The sequence below is a fragment of the Plectropomus leopardus genome, chromosome 21 (genome assembly GCF_026936395.1).
Source record: "Plectropomus leopardus strain MGB_pleo_1.0 chromosome 21, ASM2693639v1, whole genome shotgun sequence".
Classification (NCBI taxonomy): Eukaryota; Metazoa; Chordata; class Actinopteri; order Perciformes; family Serranidae; genus Plectropomus; species Plectropomus leopardus.
This window is the reverse complement of record NC_142196.1, coordinates 3113705-3131701: the sequence shown is the minus strand read 5'-3', so window position 1 is coordinate 3131701 and position 17997 is coordinate 3113705. Positions and strand designations below refer to the sequence as shown.

Genomic DNA, 17997 nt, shown 5'->3' with positions numbered 1-17997 from the left:
CCCCTTCCATCCTCTGCATCTCTACAGCTTCATTTCACTCCTCTTCCTTGAGATTAACATGGTACTCTGATGCTGCAACAGCACACACTAACTCTCCCTCCGATTTCCTCACTCTCCCTCTCTCTCGGCTGTACAATCTCACCCTCTTTATTGAGTTTGTCCCCCATCCTCCACTCACAAACACACACTTTTGCTCTGTCTGCTCCGTTCTAGCTCATCTTGTAAATTATTCACTCCGTCTCCTTTTATCCTCCTCCTTTATCACTCCGCACACTGATTTCCCCAGCCCAGCCTTTCTTCCCCTCCTCTTCTCATTTTTCTGTCTTCGTAGCAGCACAGTGTCGTCTCATGTCATCTCGTGCAACCAGATGCACTTTTCAAATCTCATTGCGCTCCTCTCCTCATTGTGCTCTCCTTTTCTTGCCCTAGCCATTCATGTTTTAATGTATCTCTTTCAATCTGTCTTCCAGCACTAGAATTGCAAATTAAATATCACAGGATGTACAAGAACACACACTTACAACGACATCAGGAAACCAAACACAGCTAATATGATACACATAAAGTCACTGACTATAATGCTGGCTAAGGCACAGCTCTGTGACAAGGTTAACAGAGGACAGCAGCTGAAATCTCCTGTAGCTGCCACCACAACTAACACACACACACCATCCTATAGGCTTCAATTAAATTTGTGGAGCTTAAACTGCGTAGAATAAAGTCAATACTCAATATGGGATTGAGAATCCATTCAATAGGAAAATGTTAATAACCACAAAAGAGCTTAATGTGATTGTTTGTCCCTGGTTTGAATATATATATTCTTTCGAGAACTTGGGGGGTTTCACGGTATTACAGTACACCAGAGTGTTTCGAAATCCTGAAGTTTTTTTTGTTGTTGTTGTTTTAAATACCATCATAAATACAGGCGCTCTTCTTTCTGTTAAACTCATTGTATGTAGTGTACAGCACGCATCACCAGAGCTCAGTCTGTGGGATCTACTGGTGGAACAGGAAGCTGAGCTGAAAGACACAGCGACACATAGTGGTGGAGGGACTGTAAACAGCCGGTGGCCAGCAGGCAGAGAGAGAGCGTTGGGAATAACGGCATGTTTTTTTTTACATATAACTTGGTGAATTAAGGATTTATTTAAACCAAATCGGAGCTGTTGATTGTTGGAACAGTGGACTTACTAACGAGATTACTAGGAAGAGTAACTGAGATAGTTAGATAGTGAGTTTTATTTTGTTCCTGTAATTTGAATGCGGTGTGTGTTATGTTGACTAAACGAGGCAAATTAGCCTTGTCAGTCTTCATGACTGAGAGAAAGTTTTATTCCAAAGGTGTACAGCTGTATTTCTCTGTTTAATGAGGAAAATAGATGCGAGAATGTTATTTTTCTTAGCTTGGTAAAATTCCATAAATATATGAAATATAACATACTGCTCAGGTCTAATTCTTGTGTGTATGAGTTACATTAGGTGAAGTTGCTGGTTTTGTTTTTTGACACAGCAGCCAAAAGGTTAATCATTTCATTCGTGTGATGTCACAGAGACCAAAAAGACTTACAGACTTACATTGTGTGGGAGATGTCAGTGGATACATTTTTTTGGCATCACAACCCCTGCATTTGATTTGTTTCTCTATCAGGATTTGATCTATTGGGTCCAGTCACATTTGGAAAGTCTAGAAGAGGCACGAGACTACATCATTTTATCAATCTTCATTAAGTTAGTGGAGCACTAAACCAGAAGTTAACCACACTTAGCCACTGTCATTTTCTGTAGTGCTTGCCCTGTTGACCCTACGATGGCAAATTTTTTTTTAGTGTTTAATGCTTAATATTTGCTGGCAGGGGACCCCTAAACCTGTCTCATACCATGTGTTTCATCCTCAGTGTTGAAGAAAAACCTACACCCTTGAGTTAGTGACATGGAAAACCAAGCAGAATGAATAAATGAAGGATCAAGGAGGTCTGGTCACAGAACCAGTGTCTGCAAGAATTCGAGTTTGACCCTCTCCTATTTATTTTTTATTTTGTAATTTTTGGATAATAATTTAAATGAGAAGCAACCTGTCACACTATCAGTGGCAAATATGATCATACCTCTGGCCTCTGATGATGATGATAGGATAAGGATGGAGGGATGTTTATATGGAGGCATAAATAATAATTACCAATATACAGAATACTTTTGAAGGTTATTTCCATTGTGGATATTTTTGGATTAACACTTCTAATATTTAATAAATTGTGCCAATATTCATTGAAGTATTAAATGATTTTGATGGCAGAAATTTCGAAGCATGTCTCAGAGGGTTCTGAGACAGTGTCCTCTCTGGATTTGATCTTGGTAGGAGGGGAAAGGCTTCGGAGGATTTGGAAAGTTAAAGTTCCAGGCTCTGAAGCCACATTTAAGAAGCTTTGACAGTGATCAGACCCCCGCTGAGAGAGACAGAGAGGGAGGGGATAGGGAACGGGAGAGGGAGATTATTTCATACATCCACTCTAAAACCACATACAACTCCAATTGGATTGAAGAAAGGAAAATGAAGCCTAAATTAAGCGGGTATGACGCTGGAAAGATATTGTAATCTGGCAATATTAACAATATTAACATATTGTTAACAATATTAACATGGAAAATAGTGTGTGGAATTCCCAGATCAGCTACTTGGCCTTTTCAAGTAAACAAAGGGACTGTTTCTTTGTTGTTGTTTTTTTTTTTTTCAACATTACCTGCAGCATGTTAGCACTGGCATTGTGATAATTTTAGCATGCTGACATTAGAATTCAGCTGAGAACAGCCTTACAAAGCCACAAGCATAGCGTCAGTGATGCTCTCAGTCTTGTTTAACCCTTAGGGCCCACTTTAATTTTACACATGCTCATATTGCTCTGTGTACAAAATGCACTTTTTTAAAATCAAGCTTAAAAAATATCATACATTAAAATGATTTAATACTTTCATTGAATTCATTTTTTAACCAACATCAGTCCTTATCATTAAAATCAAATATCCATTAAGTTTCAGAATTTTAACTCTTTAAATGCCAGGTTTTTGTCATGATGGCACTATGTTTTTAGATAGAAAAAAAAACTCCCAAAAAAAATGAATACATTTCAATATACTACATACAAATTAGATTATTTATTATTATTTATTTTTATCACAGCCTGAGATATTTCAATGATTATAATTAGCAGTAACGTTGACTGTGACAGTACACCTAGTGGAAATAGCATGTATTTTCTCCATATGCCAAATGATTTAAAAGAAGTCATCAAGTGAAAAACAGTTAAAATGACAAAGTCAAGGCAAGAGCCCTGAATGACACTAAGAAATAATACAGTGCATGTTTTTGTATGCTTTGATGGGATAAAAATGTCAGTTTGAATGGGTTTCAATGGCAGATTTTTTTGCACTTAACAGTATGAATGTAACAATTTAGTTTACACAGTATTTTTTAGACTTACTGTAGGAGCTGAGCTGCAAATTCCAAAAATAAACAAAAATTCACAATCTTGCCAAAATATATGCCATATGCATGAACACAACTAAAATTATAAAAAAAAAATTAAGAATGCAAAGCACATAAAATGCACCAAACATCCCCTAAGAGGTAATAGTTAACCAAGACCATAAGCATGTCTTAATCTTAACCATAATGGAGACATTGAGTTTAGATATTTTTGTCATTGACTCAACATTTTCCATTTATATCGGTAGTAAATATTATATACTGCAGATTATGCCCACCATGCATACACTAGAAGACTTAAAAAGACTTTGAAAAGTCACACATTATAAGATTTTACAAAGTATGGGGATCTTGCAGGGTCACTATTTGGAAGATTACAGCTAGATTTCTTAAGAGATTATTTCCCATCCTGCACCTGGTGGAAAATATTATATCAAACTCCTTTCAAGAAAAAATACATTTTAACAATTTCTTCTGTGTCAGTAAAAACACAAAACTCTAGAAACACAAGATAAAGAGTGTCACATGTAGAGATTTCAGTCTCTTGGGGTTTCTTAATCTCACCTGCACAACTTTGGCTTTTACTGTTGCATTTCTATGATTTTGTGCATATAAACCTAAAACTTTAAATCGTTTGGCGTTGTCTCTGTTAAAGGCTTACAGATATTATAGTCTAGCTGATCAAAGCTCATCCTAATCCAATGACACAAAGTGATCTAATCCTTATGATGCTCACTCTTCTGTCTGTTTCTCCAGAGGTTTAACTTTGTGTCTCTGCCCACTGACGTCCTGGAGATCGAGGTGAAGGACAAGTTTGCCAAGAGTAGACCGATCATCAAGCGTTTCTTGGGGAAGCTGTCTGTTCCTGTCCAGAGGCTACTTGAGAAACACGCCATTGGGTAAGCTGAGTGCAGTTAGACTGTATTCGTCATCAGTCCAAATATTACTCTTGAGCTTGATGACTCAAGTCTGTAGAGCTTTCCCACATACATCAGCCCACACAGACGGTGGATGAGATGAGGAACGTGGGAGCTTGTTGCCAGTTAAAACCTCATGTGACCATCTGATTTTAGCTATGATTTCACTGGCTTTATTTCAGTCCTCCCATTTTTCTTCCTGTCTCTCCCTGCACTTCTGCTTGACACTTTCTCTTCTTTTTTTTTTTGTTCTGTCTGTCTCTGTCTTCTGTCTGCAGGGACCGGGTGGTGAGTTATTCGCTGGGTCGCAGGTTGCCAACAGATCATGTCTGCGGCCAGCTGCAGTTCCGCTTTGAGCTGACCTCTTCTATCCACCCAGGTATATGAGGCATAATGCCTTCAAGCAGTAGACATATCATCACTCCTGCTGTCTTCTCTTAGCTGCTAAACTCTCAAGTCAACTGTCTCTCTGTAGGAAAATGTTTTAAACTTTGATGCTTTAAAGAAAACTGGTGATCCGTATACATATATTATCTGTGTACGCAGTCCATGCAGTACTTGGTGTTTGGTTATTAAGCATGTGTATTTGTATACCTCCATGCCAGTGATAGCTGAAGCTGAAGGCATTATTTTTCAGGTTGTCAGTCTGTGTCTCCATCCATACATATTTACAGATATGTGCTGTTCTCAGAGCTTAATTTGAGCTGGATCCTGCCAGAACATGTTTGATCTGGAGCCTATTTCATTGCATCCGACACCTCACTATGTCACTATGAAAATATGTCAATATATTTTTGTCTAATATTTAATGTTGCCTGTCTTGTTAGCCTTTATTTCTTACTGAAGTCGCACAATAATCTCTTGTTTGCCTATTTTAGATGCATTTTAAATCAGTTTATTAATTGAAAAATTTAAATCTAAAAAGAGAGAGAAAACGAGAGAGAGCACGCAGGTCATGCAGCGCACAGAGTTTGGGAGTTTTCAATTCAATTCAATTCAATTTTATTGCCCATTATCACGAAACACAGTTTGCCTCAGAGGGCTTTACAGCATACGACATCCCTCTCCCCTTAGATCCTCACATTGTCTCAAGAAAAAACACTATAACCGGGGGAAAAAAGGTTTGTTTATTGAATTTCCTCAAACTGGCCAACCAGTAGGACACAAAGCAGGCCAAAGTCATTTCGGCGGATCAATGGTGTGGAAACCCCGGTGAGGTTGCAAAAGGACAGAGAACTGTGTGAGACACGGGGAGTGAAGAAACAAGCAGGGGAGAGGAGGCCGAGGGCTCTGTGGATGTTTTATGAGCTGTTTCAGAAATAAGCATAAAAGTGGGAAGAAACTGTTATTGTTGTTCTCTGCTGCATCTGTGCTGATTATTGACACTTTGGAGTGTTGGTGCGGTCTGCACTAACAGCCTGCACTAACTTCTGGTGTCCACCTTGAAACTGTGCGGATTGTATAGATCCTGTGTGCTTCTGGGGGTAAGATGTGCGTGAAGCATCCATGTTTTCACAGGCATGGAAGTAAACTGCAAGTGTAACTTAAGTGATGCAGGGAGGCATACAACCACATATTGGTAACTGTAGTTGATTTTAGGATTAACTGTCCCTTTAACAGGCAAAATCATCAAATCCAAGTATTACTGTCTAATTTCAAAACAAAACTGTAAGAAATCCGTGCAGCTCTTTTGATTTGTCCATGGCCCAATGATCTAAACAATCTCCTTAGTACCACGTTACTGAGGTCATTATTAATTCAAGAGCTCAAATCTGCAGTTCATGCACATGATTTATTAATTTGTCATGCAGATTAGTATTTTTGTTTCTGTGACACCTGCCAGGCTGCATACTCTGCCATGCAGAGGAGAAGGAAAAGTAAAGATGACACTGTGGCAGAAATCTTCTTTAGTATCAATATTTTTAAAGAGAAGGACATCAAAGTGTGTTTCCAGGTGTTGAAGCGTTCGGCTGCACATGTGATGAAGCGTATAAAGCCTTTAGTGTCTCCAAAGGGAGCTGTGTGAAGTCTGATAAATGTCCTCGAGTGATCCACTGTCCTTAGCGTAGGTTGAAGTCTACAAGTTTGAGAGGGTATTCCACAGTCTAGTCAAAATGTAAAAATGTAAAAAACCCAAACTTGTGCATGCCTAACTGTCAAGAATATAATATACCGGCTTTAATGGCATCTAAGGGGGCAATCAAACAGACACTTTGCACAAGGTGCACCTCCCATCTGTGGGGCGGGGCTGTGTCCGTGGCCAAAAGTAAGATTGACGAGTGGTGTGACTCTGCACCTTGAGCGGAAAAGTTGAACTTTTTTTTTAAACTTCAACTTAAAAAGAGGAGTGCTTGACAGGCGTGTTGCACCATAGGGAAACAGTGGTTTTATCTGTGACATTTCTCTAGCTACTCATCTCGCTGTGATCGGCCCCTAAAACATGAGTTGAGCAGTCATCTAACCTCTTCATGTGCTCTTTTCACAGATGATGAGGAGATCTCCCTGGTCATAGAGTCAGCGTGTCCTGAGGGGGGAAACGCAGCAAACGACCACCACCCACCTGATGAGGACACGCTCAGTGTGGGACCTGACATGCCAGACCTCCCCCTGGACGCCCCTCCTGACCCTGAGACATCGGTGCCACCAGCCCCCACAGCTGAAGCTCCCTCATCTGAGGAGGTCCGTCCTGCTGAGACAGAGGTGGCTGAGGCGACACCAGAGGTAGAGCAAGAAACTGTGGAGGAGGAGAACACAGTGAGGGAGGAGCCCCCGTCTACGGAGCCGCAGGTGGAGCAGGAAGAGGGGGCCTCGGCTGAACAGCAGGAGCAGAGTAGTGGAGAGGGAGGAGAGGAGGGAGGAGGAGAGGAGAGGCAGCAGGAGAAAGAGGAGGTGGAGGAGAGAGCTGAGTCTGCACCACAAGCTGATGAGGAGGTGACAGGTGAAGAGAAGGTTGGGGAGGAAACACAGCCAAAGCCAGACTCTGACAATCCTGAAGCATCAACAGAAAATGGAGCTGCTGCTACTATGGAGACCCCCACAGAGGGAAACACCACCTCCCAGGAGGCCCCTGTAGAAGCAGCAGAAGGGGCCCCACAGGAGGTAACGGAGGGAGAAGAAAGAAGCTGTGTCCCCTGCACCTGCCAGTCTATCTTCTCAAACTACAACTCCCATGCTCCCTCAAGACGCAAAAACCGCCCCTGCTCCCTTCCTGTGTCAGAGCTGGAGACGGTGATAGCATCAGCCTGCGGCGAGCCGGAGACGCCACGGTCACACTACATCCGGATCCACCACCTCCTCCACAGTCTCCCCTCAGCCCAGCAAAGAGCTCCCAGCCAGGAGGACGAGGAGGAGACCGGGGAGGGAGAGAACACAAGCAACACTCAAGACACCTCGTCCACATCACCAACGCTGAAAAGCTCCAAAGAGCAGGAGGGGCAGGAGGATGACGAGGAGGAGGATACAACCCAGTCTCCCTCTCAGGTACGTCCAGTTATGGACTTCCAGAGGCAGGTAGAGAACCCAAAATCTGTTCTAAACTTACTGTGTAATCACAAGTGTTAGTCAAATAAACACCCTTTATCTGCACACACTACACTAGTAAGTGTGGCCGAGACATCATCATTCTCACAGGATCCACGCATTGTTAGTTTACATGACAACAGAAGGGGTGGTGTTTTCAAAAAATTATACACTGGAACCTAGTTTCAAAAGTTTGCGTTTTCAGCCACCAAAACGCTGTTGTCTGTGAAAGAAAGGCCAAACTGCAACAAAAGTTTCATGCACGAACCGCTGATGTGTAAACAGCCCCTGGCTGTCTGTCCATGGCACACCCCGCCTCTCGCCCAGATGTCAGCTTTGATAGGTTCCAGTCACCTGCAACCGTTAAGAGAACAAGCAGTTATGGCTAATGAATGAATTAAACCATGTTTAACAAAATATTAGTTGGGTAGTCTCCTACCAAACTAATAATGTCTCCAGTTTTTTATATAGATGACAATGAATCCACCTAAATTGAAGCTTTATCACGCCTTTCTAGAATAAAAATAAGTGTGTCTGTCCCAGAGATAACGGTACATTTAGGTCTCTGGTTTCGGAAATCCAGCAGTGTATGACTGGCCGACTGATTTTTTCCTGGCAAGGGGGTAAAAGCTTTATTTTTGGCCGTTTTAAATGTCTGCAGGTCCCAGAGTGTCCGGGCCCCTGCTGCCGTCGCACCCTACCCCGCAGCCTCTCTATTGAACGCCTCTCTGAGCTAAACCAGCTCCTGGAAGGTGAGGGAGGAGGAGGAGGACACACAGCAGTGAGGAGGATCTCCCCCTCCTGTCTGGAGAGCGAGGAGGGAGACTCCAGTAATGGAGGAGGGAGAAGAGTCGGCGGGAGCACCCACAGACATCCCGGCGAGAACGAGTGCGAGTTCTGTGACACCTCCTGCTACAGCACCTCCTGCTACAGCACTTCCTGTTACAGCACGTCATGCTACAGCAACTCGGGCTACGAGGGGAGGAGCCGCTTCTGTAGCCACACCCGCCTCTCCTCGGTGGACAGCAACAGGCTCTCGGGCAGCACTGTGTTCTCCTCGCAGGACGAAGACGAGGATGAGGAGAGTGCCTTTGAGTCGGTACCTGACGCCAGCCAGACGCCAGAGGGCCAGGAGGCGGGCGGGGCAGGAGGAGAGAGGAGGACGGGGAGGTGGAAGGAGGCCAGGAGAGGAGAGCAGGGGGAGCCAGTGGTGGCGGGGCCCAGCGACAGAAACAACATCGGTGAGCTAAAACATGACCTTCTTATTGGTTGTTAGTCTCAGCTTCATTCTGCATCATAACTTAAACATCAGCTGTTGTGTTTTGGAATCATGTTTTGTCATGTGTGCATGCGTGTATGTTTGTGTTTCTATGTGTCTGCAGCTAAACTCACAAACTACTGGACCAATCATCCTAATATTTTGTGACTTAATGCTCAAGGACCTCTTGTGGTTGTTGTGATTTATAATTTTTTAAAACCCGTTTTATTGTGTGTTTTATACTGTCATTGACAGCTGACTGCTGCTGCCTTCAGGTGCCTTGTCAAGCACAGTGGCACTGAAAACACTATATTGAACACAGTTTTAGCTGTATTGCTTTTCCATATGTCAAAAGATAGTTCAATGGATCGTTCAGTTTGTAATGTGTACCGAACGAAAAGCAATGAACTGAACAGTTCATTACAAATATGTGTATTGTTACACCCCTAGAGCCATTAAACTACAGGTAAGTCCACCTGTCTTTATCCACAGCTTTTCTTTCACAATGACAAAACTGCTTGTCAGTAGGCAAGTTTCCATGATAGATGTGCACAAAATTTAAGCGATATTTTCCTTGTGGATAAAAACACAATTGTGAGATCACTGAGCGATGGTCTGCAACTTCTCTGGCGATACCATTCCAAGAAGCATGGCGATGGACGTTCAAAACATTAGCAGCTTTATTTCTATTGCAACCACCACACTAGCCGTCATTATTTCCAATCCAAGGTGACGTAGGCGTGTTATGGAGCGATAATGGAAAGGCGAGCCACTGAAATGTTGGAGCAGCCAGGGAGCGGAGGTGATAGTCCTGAAGATCAGCTCAACTTTGGACGAGTTATGTGATGCAGTAACAGCTCTTGTAGCTCCTGCTGCATCATGAGGGAGCCAGTTCCTACTAACAAGCATATCATCATGTGACCTAGAAAAGTCCAAAAAAAGTGTTTCCGTCGCAGTTTTGTGAAATATGGTGTTTTGTCGTGCGAGTGTAAATTTTTTTTTTGCGATAAATGGAAGTTGTTTCTAAATTGATCATTCATCGAAGAATTCTTTATTCCATGTAATAAATGAAACTGATAAGAAAATACCATTAACATTGAACAGATAGATACATATTCTGTATGTGACAAGGTTTTAAAAGGAGGCAACAAGCAAATGATCACAATCGGTATGTACTGTTTTTGAGGCATCATATTGATTTAATTGATTCACAATCTTTTTTGATTTGAGTAAACAATGAAAAAAATAGTAATAATAAAAAATAAATTAACAATAAATTGCCTTAGTTAAAAATGTGGACAACTGAGCCACTAGGTTCCAGAAAAAAATGTGGTAGTAAATTTGGTCTAAGCTGCTTCATATGGTCTGCAGTCACATAAAAAATTGACTGGTCTTGTTTCACTGAATATGTCTTCATGTTTTATACTGTATTTGTACATTTTACATGATGCCTGTTATAGACTGGGATAGAAAAGTAGGTCACACACACACACAGTCTCACAGAAACAAAATGAAATTCCCCTCTTCTGAAATGCAATCAGCACACTGCCGACTCCCTGCCAGGTTTGTTCTTTCTGTTTTTGTTCTTTCCCACTCCTGTTCCCATCAAAACATCAAATTAAATGTAATCTGGGTCCAAACTTTAACAACCATTATTTTGAAATGAAACGTAGAGTTTCTCGAGGTGTCTGTGTTGTAAAGCACATATGATGCACACAAATTCGAAGAATACCAAATACTGTAGCTTCTGTGTTCAGTTTAAGAGTCCTATTTCCATCATAAATGCAGATGATTTTGAATGTGGGTGAAAGGAAGAGAAGATTTGGGTCTTCCGCCTCCTCCAGCATGACATGAATATGGTAAACTGCAGCAAAGAGTAAATGAGGAAGTGAGTGAGTAATGCTGCGTTCAGTGCTGAGTTGTAGCTATTTAGAGAGATCTGCAGAGTGAGTGTTGTTGTGTAGAATAAGTGTTATTTCTGCTTGAAGCTGTTGGAGTTTGTGTTGGTCCTGTGGGTGTGTACAGGACTGCAGCTCTGCTGGAAAACTGGAGTGATCTAAAGCTCTATGCTGAAGTCAGTTAATGTTTACAACCTGCCAGTATCATGTCACATTTTACACATTAAAACACCTCAATTTGAAATAATTATGATCATTAGGGCCCACTTTAATATCTGAGCACAAAATGCACTTCTAAAAATCAAGCTTTAAGAATGTTATACATATTTTTTTTTGTACTTTCATTGAGTTAATCTTTTTATCAACATCAGTCCTGAACATACATATCAAATATTCATTCATTTTCAGAATTTTAACCCTTTTAATGCCAAGTATTTGTCATAATGCCTCTATGTTTTGAGATGAATAAAAACACATAAAATGAATTCTTTTCGATATACGACATGTAAGGAGTTTTTTTTTTTTCTTTTAATTTTTTGATTATCACAGTCATGGATATGTCAGTGATAAGCAGAAACACATACAAAGTCATTTTTTGTGCAGTGCCAAATACTCACACTCATACCACTGTGCACACAAAATACGCTTTTCAGTATCTAGCTATAAAAATACTACACATCAACATGATTTTCTACTTTCACTGAGTTTATTTTTTTAATCAACATCAGTTATAATCATAAATATCAAATATTCAATGATAAGCATTTTTTTTACCCTTTAAATGGTAGGTTTTTGTTAAGATTCCACTACTTCATTTATTTATTTATTTATTTTACTGATTTCTTGCCAATTTTGGGTCATTTCTTCTACTGTTGCGCTATGCCCCTCTTCCTATGTTTTTGAAAGAAATCAAGCCAGTTGGCTCAAGGGTTAAATTACTGTGTGATTTTCAGGAGGTTGTTCCTGATGTGTGTGCAGTGAGCAGAGGCTGTGTTAAAGACATGTCTAATCATAGTGATGGTGTTTCTGTCCTCCACATCTCTACCTGCTGTCATTACAATGATGTTTCTGTCTTTTGTATTGATGTTTCTGCTAATGTCCAATCCATTTCTCACCTGCTACAACAATCTTTCTGCCTTGGTGATGTTTGTCTGCCCAGCGGGGGAGTGTGCTCTCATTAACGTGACATTGTATGGTTTCCATTTCCACCAGGCTTACTCCAGCCAATTTAACTGTAGTCCCATCTCTAAACGTGTATGATTCCATTTTACATTTTCCTCATCCTGATCGCACATCCAGTCACAATTAGCATTTTAACAGCAGATAGAAATGCTGTTAGAGGCAAAAGAGACTGCCAGTAACCAATGAGAGAGTCTCTTGATATGGACTGAATGTTGTTTCTGAGATCATTGGTTCCTAGGTAACTGTGATGTCAGGAGACAGTCAATCAATCTTAGTCACTATTCTGTAATAAAATAGAGCTAGGGGTGGGCGATATTTCAAATATACATGGTATCATGGCTTGTTCTACATGCAATATGTAAAATTACTATATTGCAATCATTGAGGATATATATATGTATATATATAACGTTACGGCATTTCTATAAGCCACCATTTTTTCCTTTCTCTTGCTCTCTTCTTCGGCTCTGTCTCTCACAGACACACACAAAGCGGGCTTTTACAGAGCTCTGGACCATGATTTTTTAGTCACATTTTGCAACTATGGAGCACAACCGTGATTTGCAAATACTATTAATATCTGAACTGTAGAGCTGCTAGTTTGTTTCCAGCTTGCAGTGACTAAATCGTCACTTTAATGGCGCTGGGGTAACAGTCTAACTTAATGAGTGATAGTGGTGATAGTGTGAGCAGGTGAGGTGTGTGTTTGTATTTGCGAAGCTCTGATTGTGACTATTTCATTACATTTTGTGACTTGCAAATATTTGTAATAAGTGAGCTGTTAGTTCGTTGCCCGCTCACAGTAAATGAATCCTCACAGTTAAAGGCGGCACAGTATCTGTTTAACTGTCTGCCAACACGAACATACACTGTTGACCAGAAGCTTTAAGCATGGATGTACTAAGAAAATCTGGATACAGCCATGGAGGCAGGGGCCCTTTCATACCTGTAAGAGTTGCTCACTGGCGCATGAAGCAAAAAAAATAAAAAGAATGTCTTTTACCTGCTATAAAATACCTGGATCTACGGGCCCATGAGGCATGCGCACTAGAGACATAAAGCGGCCAAGTGTAACTTCCATCTTCAGAGCGACTGATTTCCGTTTTAGAGCTTTGCTAGCTTGAATGTTGGTCTAAAAGAATTAATCTTGTGGCTCTTTTAGACATTCCAACTGCATAGCTAAAATCTAGATAGTGAAGTTAGTTACATAGCGGGGGGTTTGACACTCACAAAGAATTATCCACTGATTTAGAGACATCTCTTTCACAAGGTCAGTCAATGGAGAAAGCTTTTTCTGGGCCCCTGGTCATCACATGATGGACCTGGACAATGTAATTCCACTTTTGGCCACTATTTAAAATTCACATCAGAGCCTGGCACAGTTCATACCTAAAACAAGCCTAGTCCTTCAACATAAAAGCACCATGGGTGTTGGTTTGATTTATTTAATTATAACAATACTTTTAGAATTCAATTATAAAAGTACTTTACTTAACTTCCTTATAATCATGTTTTATTAAATGTTATTATAACAGTAGTGTATTCACCTTCATTATATGACAGTAGCTACTTTATTTAACTTAATTGTAACTGCTTTTGAATAGTTTTGTTTTTAGTAGTTAACATTAGTTTAAAGGACATTTAAAAGTATCAAGACATATATTGTGAATTGCGATATACCCTTAAAATATCATGATATTATTTTAAACCATATCACCCAGCTCTAGATAGAGCAAAAATGTTGGACAACTTTGCAAAACCTCCCAGATGGAAATCATGCACTGTAAAAGTGCCCAGTAAAGACCCAGGGACACTATGGAGAAGCATGTTTAGGAGTGACAATATACAATATGGCACACTTCGCATCCCACGTGAGTTTCGTGTTCCTGGTGTGCCAGGTGGTGTGGTGTCTCCCCAGCTTTCTGGTAATGTATCCCGTGCTGTCTCTCTGGTGTCCTGTAGGCTCAGGCTTCTCCCCTCCTGTTGGCAATCTTCCAGTCCTGCGACCCAGCCATGACCTAAACCATTTTCCTGCTGCCACTGACCAAGCCTTACCTCCAAGTAAGAACCAACACCTCCCAGTCTTACTCTGGAGTCACATCCCTCCTCCCCGGTTTGCTGTCAGTGTGGCTGTCTGTGTGTGTGTGTGTGTCTGTGTGTGTGTGTGTTTCCATCAGGTGCATGCTGCCATTTGTACGTTTGCTTTCCAAACATCTTCCATCTCCTCTGTGTTTGTCGTCACGATCTCATCCTCCCTCCCTGCACACCTCCTCAGGTTTAGTGTGCAGCTTTAAACTGCTCTGTGCTGCTTGGTTCACGGTTGGATCTCTACTCAGTTTAGGATGGAAGGATGGCTCGCTGCTCTCTGCTGATTCAGAGCAGTAAGGTCAGCTGCCGGAAGGCCTAAACTCCACCTAGCTCTTACATCGTCATCATACAGAGTCCCCAACCAGTGGGCTGTTTCCCTACACGCAACTTTCTGTTAAACATGTTTGTGATGCAGAGTCTGTTTTCTGTTTCTTTTTATTAATACAGCAACAGTTCATAACATCTAATGTTGGTTTGTTTAGAGTATTTGTGTTTGCAAAGGACACTGAGCTGACAATAATGGACTAAACCAAATGAAAACATAGCAGTGTTTCCCACAGAATAGTTCCCACAAATAATTGTGATGGGGGGGGGGGATTGGTGGCAGGATACATTCAGAGCTGATCAGATCATTCACTTTCACTGCACCTGCCATACTGCTGCTCCATCCCTCTGTTCCAAGGGTGTGGTGCAATGCAACGGTATAAATATTTCAACAGCATTAACAGTCCAACTCCAAAAATATAAAATCAATTCATGGCAACAGATGATTTGCGCTGATTCATGGCGGGACGCCACAGAGAAATAAATGTTTGGGAAATCTTGCATAGCCTCACAAGCAATGCCGGATGATGGATTTGATAGTTGAGTAAGTAGTATAGATATCTTACCAACAAATGACTTCAGTAGAAGTTAAAGTTGCTTTATAATAAATAAATCTATAAATAATAAGAATATTACTTGATTACAAGTCTTAAAGTATCTGATATTTATTGTACTTAAGTATCAAAACTAAGATATAAATGTACTTAAGTATTGAAGTTAAAACTACAAGTAAATTACTTAATAAAATAAGCAAGTGGTCAGAGTTTTCAAGTGTAATGTATGCCTCATTTTAAGGTAGTGTATGTTTAACTCTGAAAGCTGTTGACCAGCGATGACTCAGCTGTGATCTGCTCCTGAGATAGGAGGTTTTCAAACAGTGGGACATGTCTCTACCCTCCTATGGGACACGGAGGCACCAACACAGTCAGCAGCAGCAGTAGCAGTTACACAGCACAGGGAGGCAATTTACGTACTTTCAAACCCTCAGAGCCAGATTGTCACGTTTCCTATCAAAAATCACGAGTAATAACTCCGTCAGATCTGAACACGCAAACATGATCCCCACATCCTCAGACTCAGTGTGACTTAAATCTTATGAGGATTTCGTTATATCTGCAGAGCCTGCCTGAGAAACATTTTAAAAGTTTTCTTCAGTATTTAAGTAATCCAGTGTTAGCTGTCTGTGTATCCATGTGAACAGGAGCTGCTAACAGCTAATTCAGTGTGCCAGTTTTAAATTTAAACACATATACACTCATAACAGGCTTAAAGCTGTAGCTTACATCATAACTCACTGAATCTAATCTTCTTTCTGTGCACATCCCCCAACGCATTGTGGGAACTGTAGTTCCAAAGATTGAAACATAATTACCCCCCAAACACAAGCAAGAAAGGGAATAATAGTAGAAGTAACAAAAATCAATTCATATTTACTTTTTTGTGTTAGGGCTGTCAGATGATTAATTGTTTTAACAGCCATTAATTGCTGAATTTCAATATTGAAAAGCAATTAATTGTTTTTTAATCACATGTTTAAAGTTGCTTATTTAGTTTTTCAAAACAGTTTTGAAGTCCTTCTTGACAATGTGAAGCAATTATCCCAGACTGTCACTTAAACTTGAGTAACATCCCCGAACAGTGCTGCCCCGAAAAACTGCTGGGTGGGCCATCAACAAAACCTGCGTGATTTTTAGTACTGCTTTCATGTGATGTCGCTAAAATCAGAATGGCAGCTTTCTCTCTCATGTCAGAAAAACAACTCAGCAACTCAGAGATCATTTTATAACACGGGTTGCCGACTTGATGTCATAAATGCGTAAACATGGTGGGCAAAAGTCAATGTTTGGTCAGTGGTATAAAACTTTATTAATAATTCACGTATGGAAACAGCCTCTGGTAGCCTCGGCCACCAGTGTATGAATTTGTGTGAATGTGACAAATAGTGAAAAAGAGTGGTCAAAAAACTTGTCCATCCACCGTCCGTTTAAAAATTGAGCCAAACCACCGTCAGCCTGATTAAAAGGAGCAGGCCTATAAAGGCAGGAATACTCACTCCCTTAATACGGCCAGGAATGAAACTGAGAAGCTTTTCCATTCTGTGTGTGTGTGTGTGCGTGCGTGCGTGCGTGTGTGTGTGTGTGTGTGTGTGTGTGTGTGTGTGTGTGTGTGGGTAGCAGCTGTCGTGACAACCAACAGATGTTTTTTTTCTCTGTCCTGAAGAGGCAGTCTTCCTCCTCCTCCTCCTTCAGCAGTTACTGTCCTCATTGTCTCACACATTCACACTGTGGCTATTTAGCAGCCAAATAAAATCCGTATTGTGGCGTAACCGATAGACACAACAACAGTTTCCAGTTCCAAGATGCGTCTGTGTCTGGCCTCTACAGATACACTTTAATAAAGAATCCACATCTCCCAAACCACTCAGGCAACCAAAAAATCTTTTTTTCTACCCCCCTTTTCCAGAAAACTGCATCTCCTAGCTTTAAGTGAAATGTGTCAAAATAAATGTCTGTGCCTCATATGAAGTGACAGTTCTCGGTTTAAACATATAGAACGAGGTAAACAGGACACATCATTCTGTTTGCCCCTTATATTGAGTAATCTGCAATATGAAAATGATTATTTCATTCAAGGTTTCAATTGGAGTACATCTGAAATTCTTTGAAACCTGGAACGACATACGTTTTCTCATGCTGCGTTCAAACACCTTTCACATGCATTTATACCTTTGAAACCAGCAAGTAAACTGGTTTGATTTTTTTTTATGGCTAAAAATGTTGAGGAACATGAGAATGGATGTCCCACAAATTACAAAAAAATTCAGTGAAGGTGATAAGAAAATGACCTGAAAATTAGTTTTAACACGAGAGAGGGAAATTATAAGATGTTATATGTGGAGAAAACTGTATTCATATAATTATAAATAGAGTTTTCTGGACATTTTTCAGCTTCAACTTTTTGCCTTTCTTCTTATCTTTTTATTATTATTATTATTAATATTATTATTTATTTTAAATTTTATTTTATTTTTAACTGAATTTCAAGTAATCTTTTTTGTAACTCGGAACTTCTTTTTCTTCTTTCTTGTTAACAAATGCTCAAGTTATAGTACCATTACAGTTCCAAAAAAATACATCAGATTTCTATTTGTGAATTAAAAAAAAAAGAAAACTTCATAAAGGAAAAAAAAAAGATATTCAAACATACCTCGTTAAAAAACGAGAGAGAAAAGAGGCAAAAACAAAAAAAAATTTTTTTTAAAAATCAAAAAAGCAACACTAACTTTCGGGACATTTATAGGTAATAACGTGTATAAACTTGTAACTT

General features: G+C 40.4%; 1 protein-coding gene across 4 annotated transcripts in view; it reads left to right on the top strand.

The window, feature by feature from the left end:
* The window catches only part of hecw1a (HECT, C2 and WW domain containing E3 ubiquitin protein ligase 1a), a 74355-nt gene that overhangs the window by 33145 nt on the left and 23213 nt on the right, over nt 1–17997 (top strand). For 2 of the 4 annotated variants that reach the window (XM_042510370.2, XM_088072056.1), the window contains 5 exons: nt 4241–4383; nt 4680–4780; nt 6887–7881; nt 8582–9161; nt 14221–14319. In XM_042510370.2, the coding sequence (XP_042366304.2) occupies nt 4241–4383; nt 4680–4780; nt 6887–7881; nt 8582–9161; nt 14221–14319 (1918 nt within the window). The remainder of the gene's footprint in view (nt 1–4240; nt 4384–4679; nt 4781–6886; nt 7882–8581; nt 9162–14220; nt 14320–17997) is intronic. The other 2 variants (XM_088072057.1, XM_088072058.1) reach the window with 1 other exon arrangement.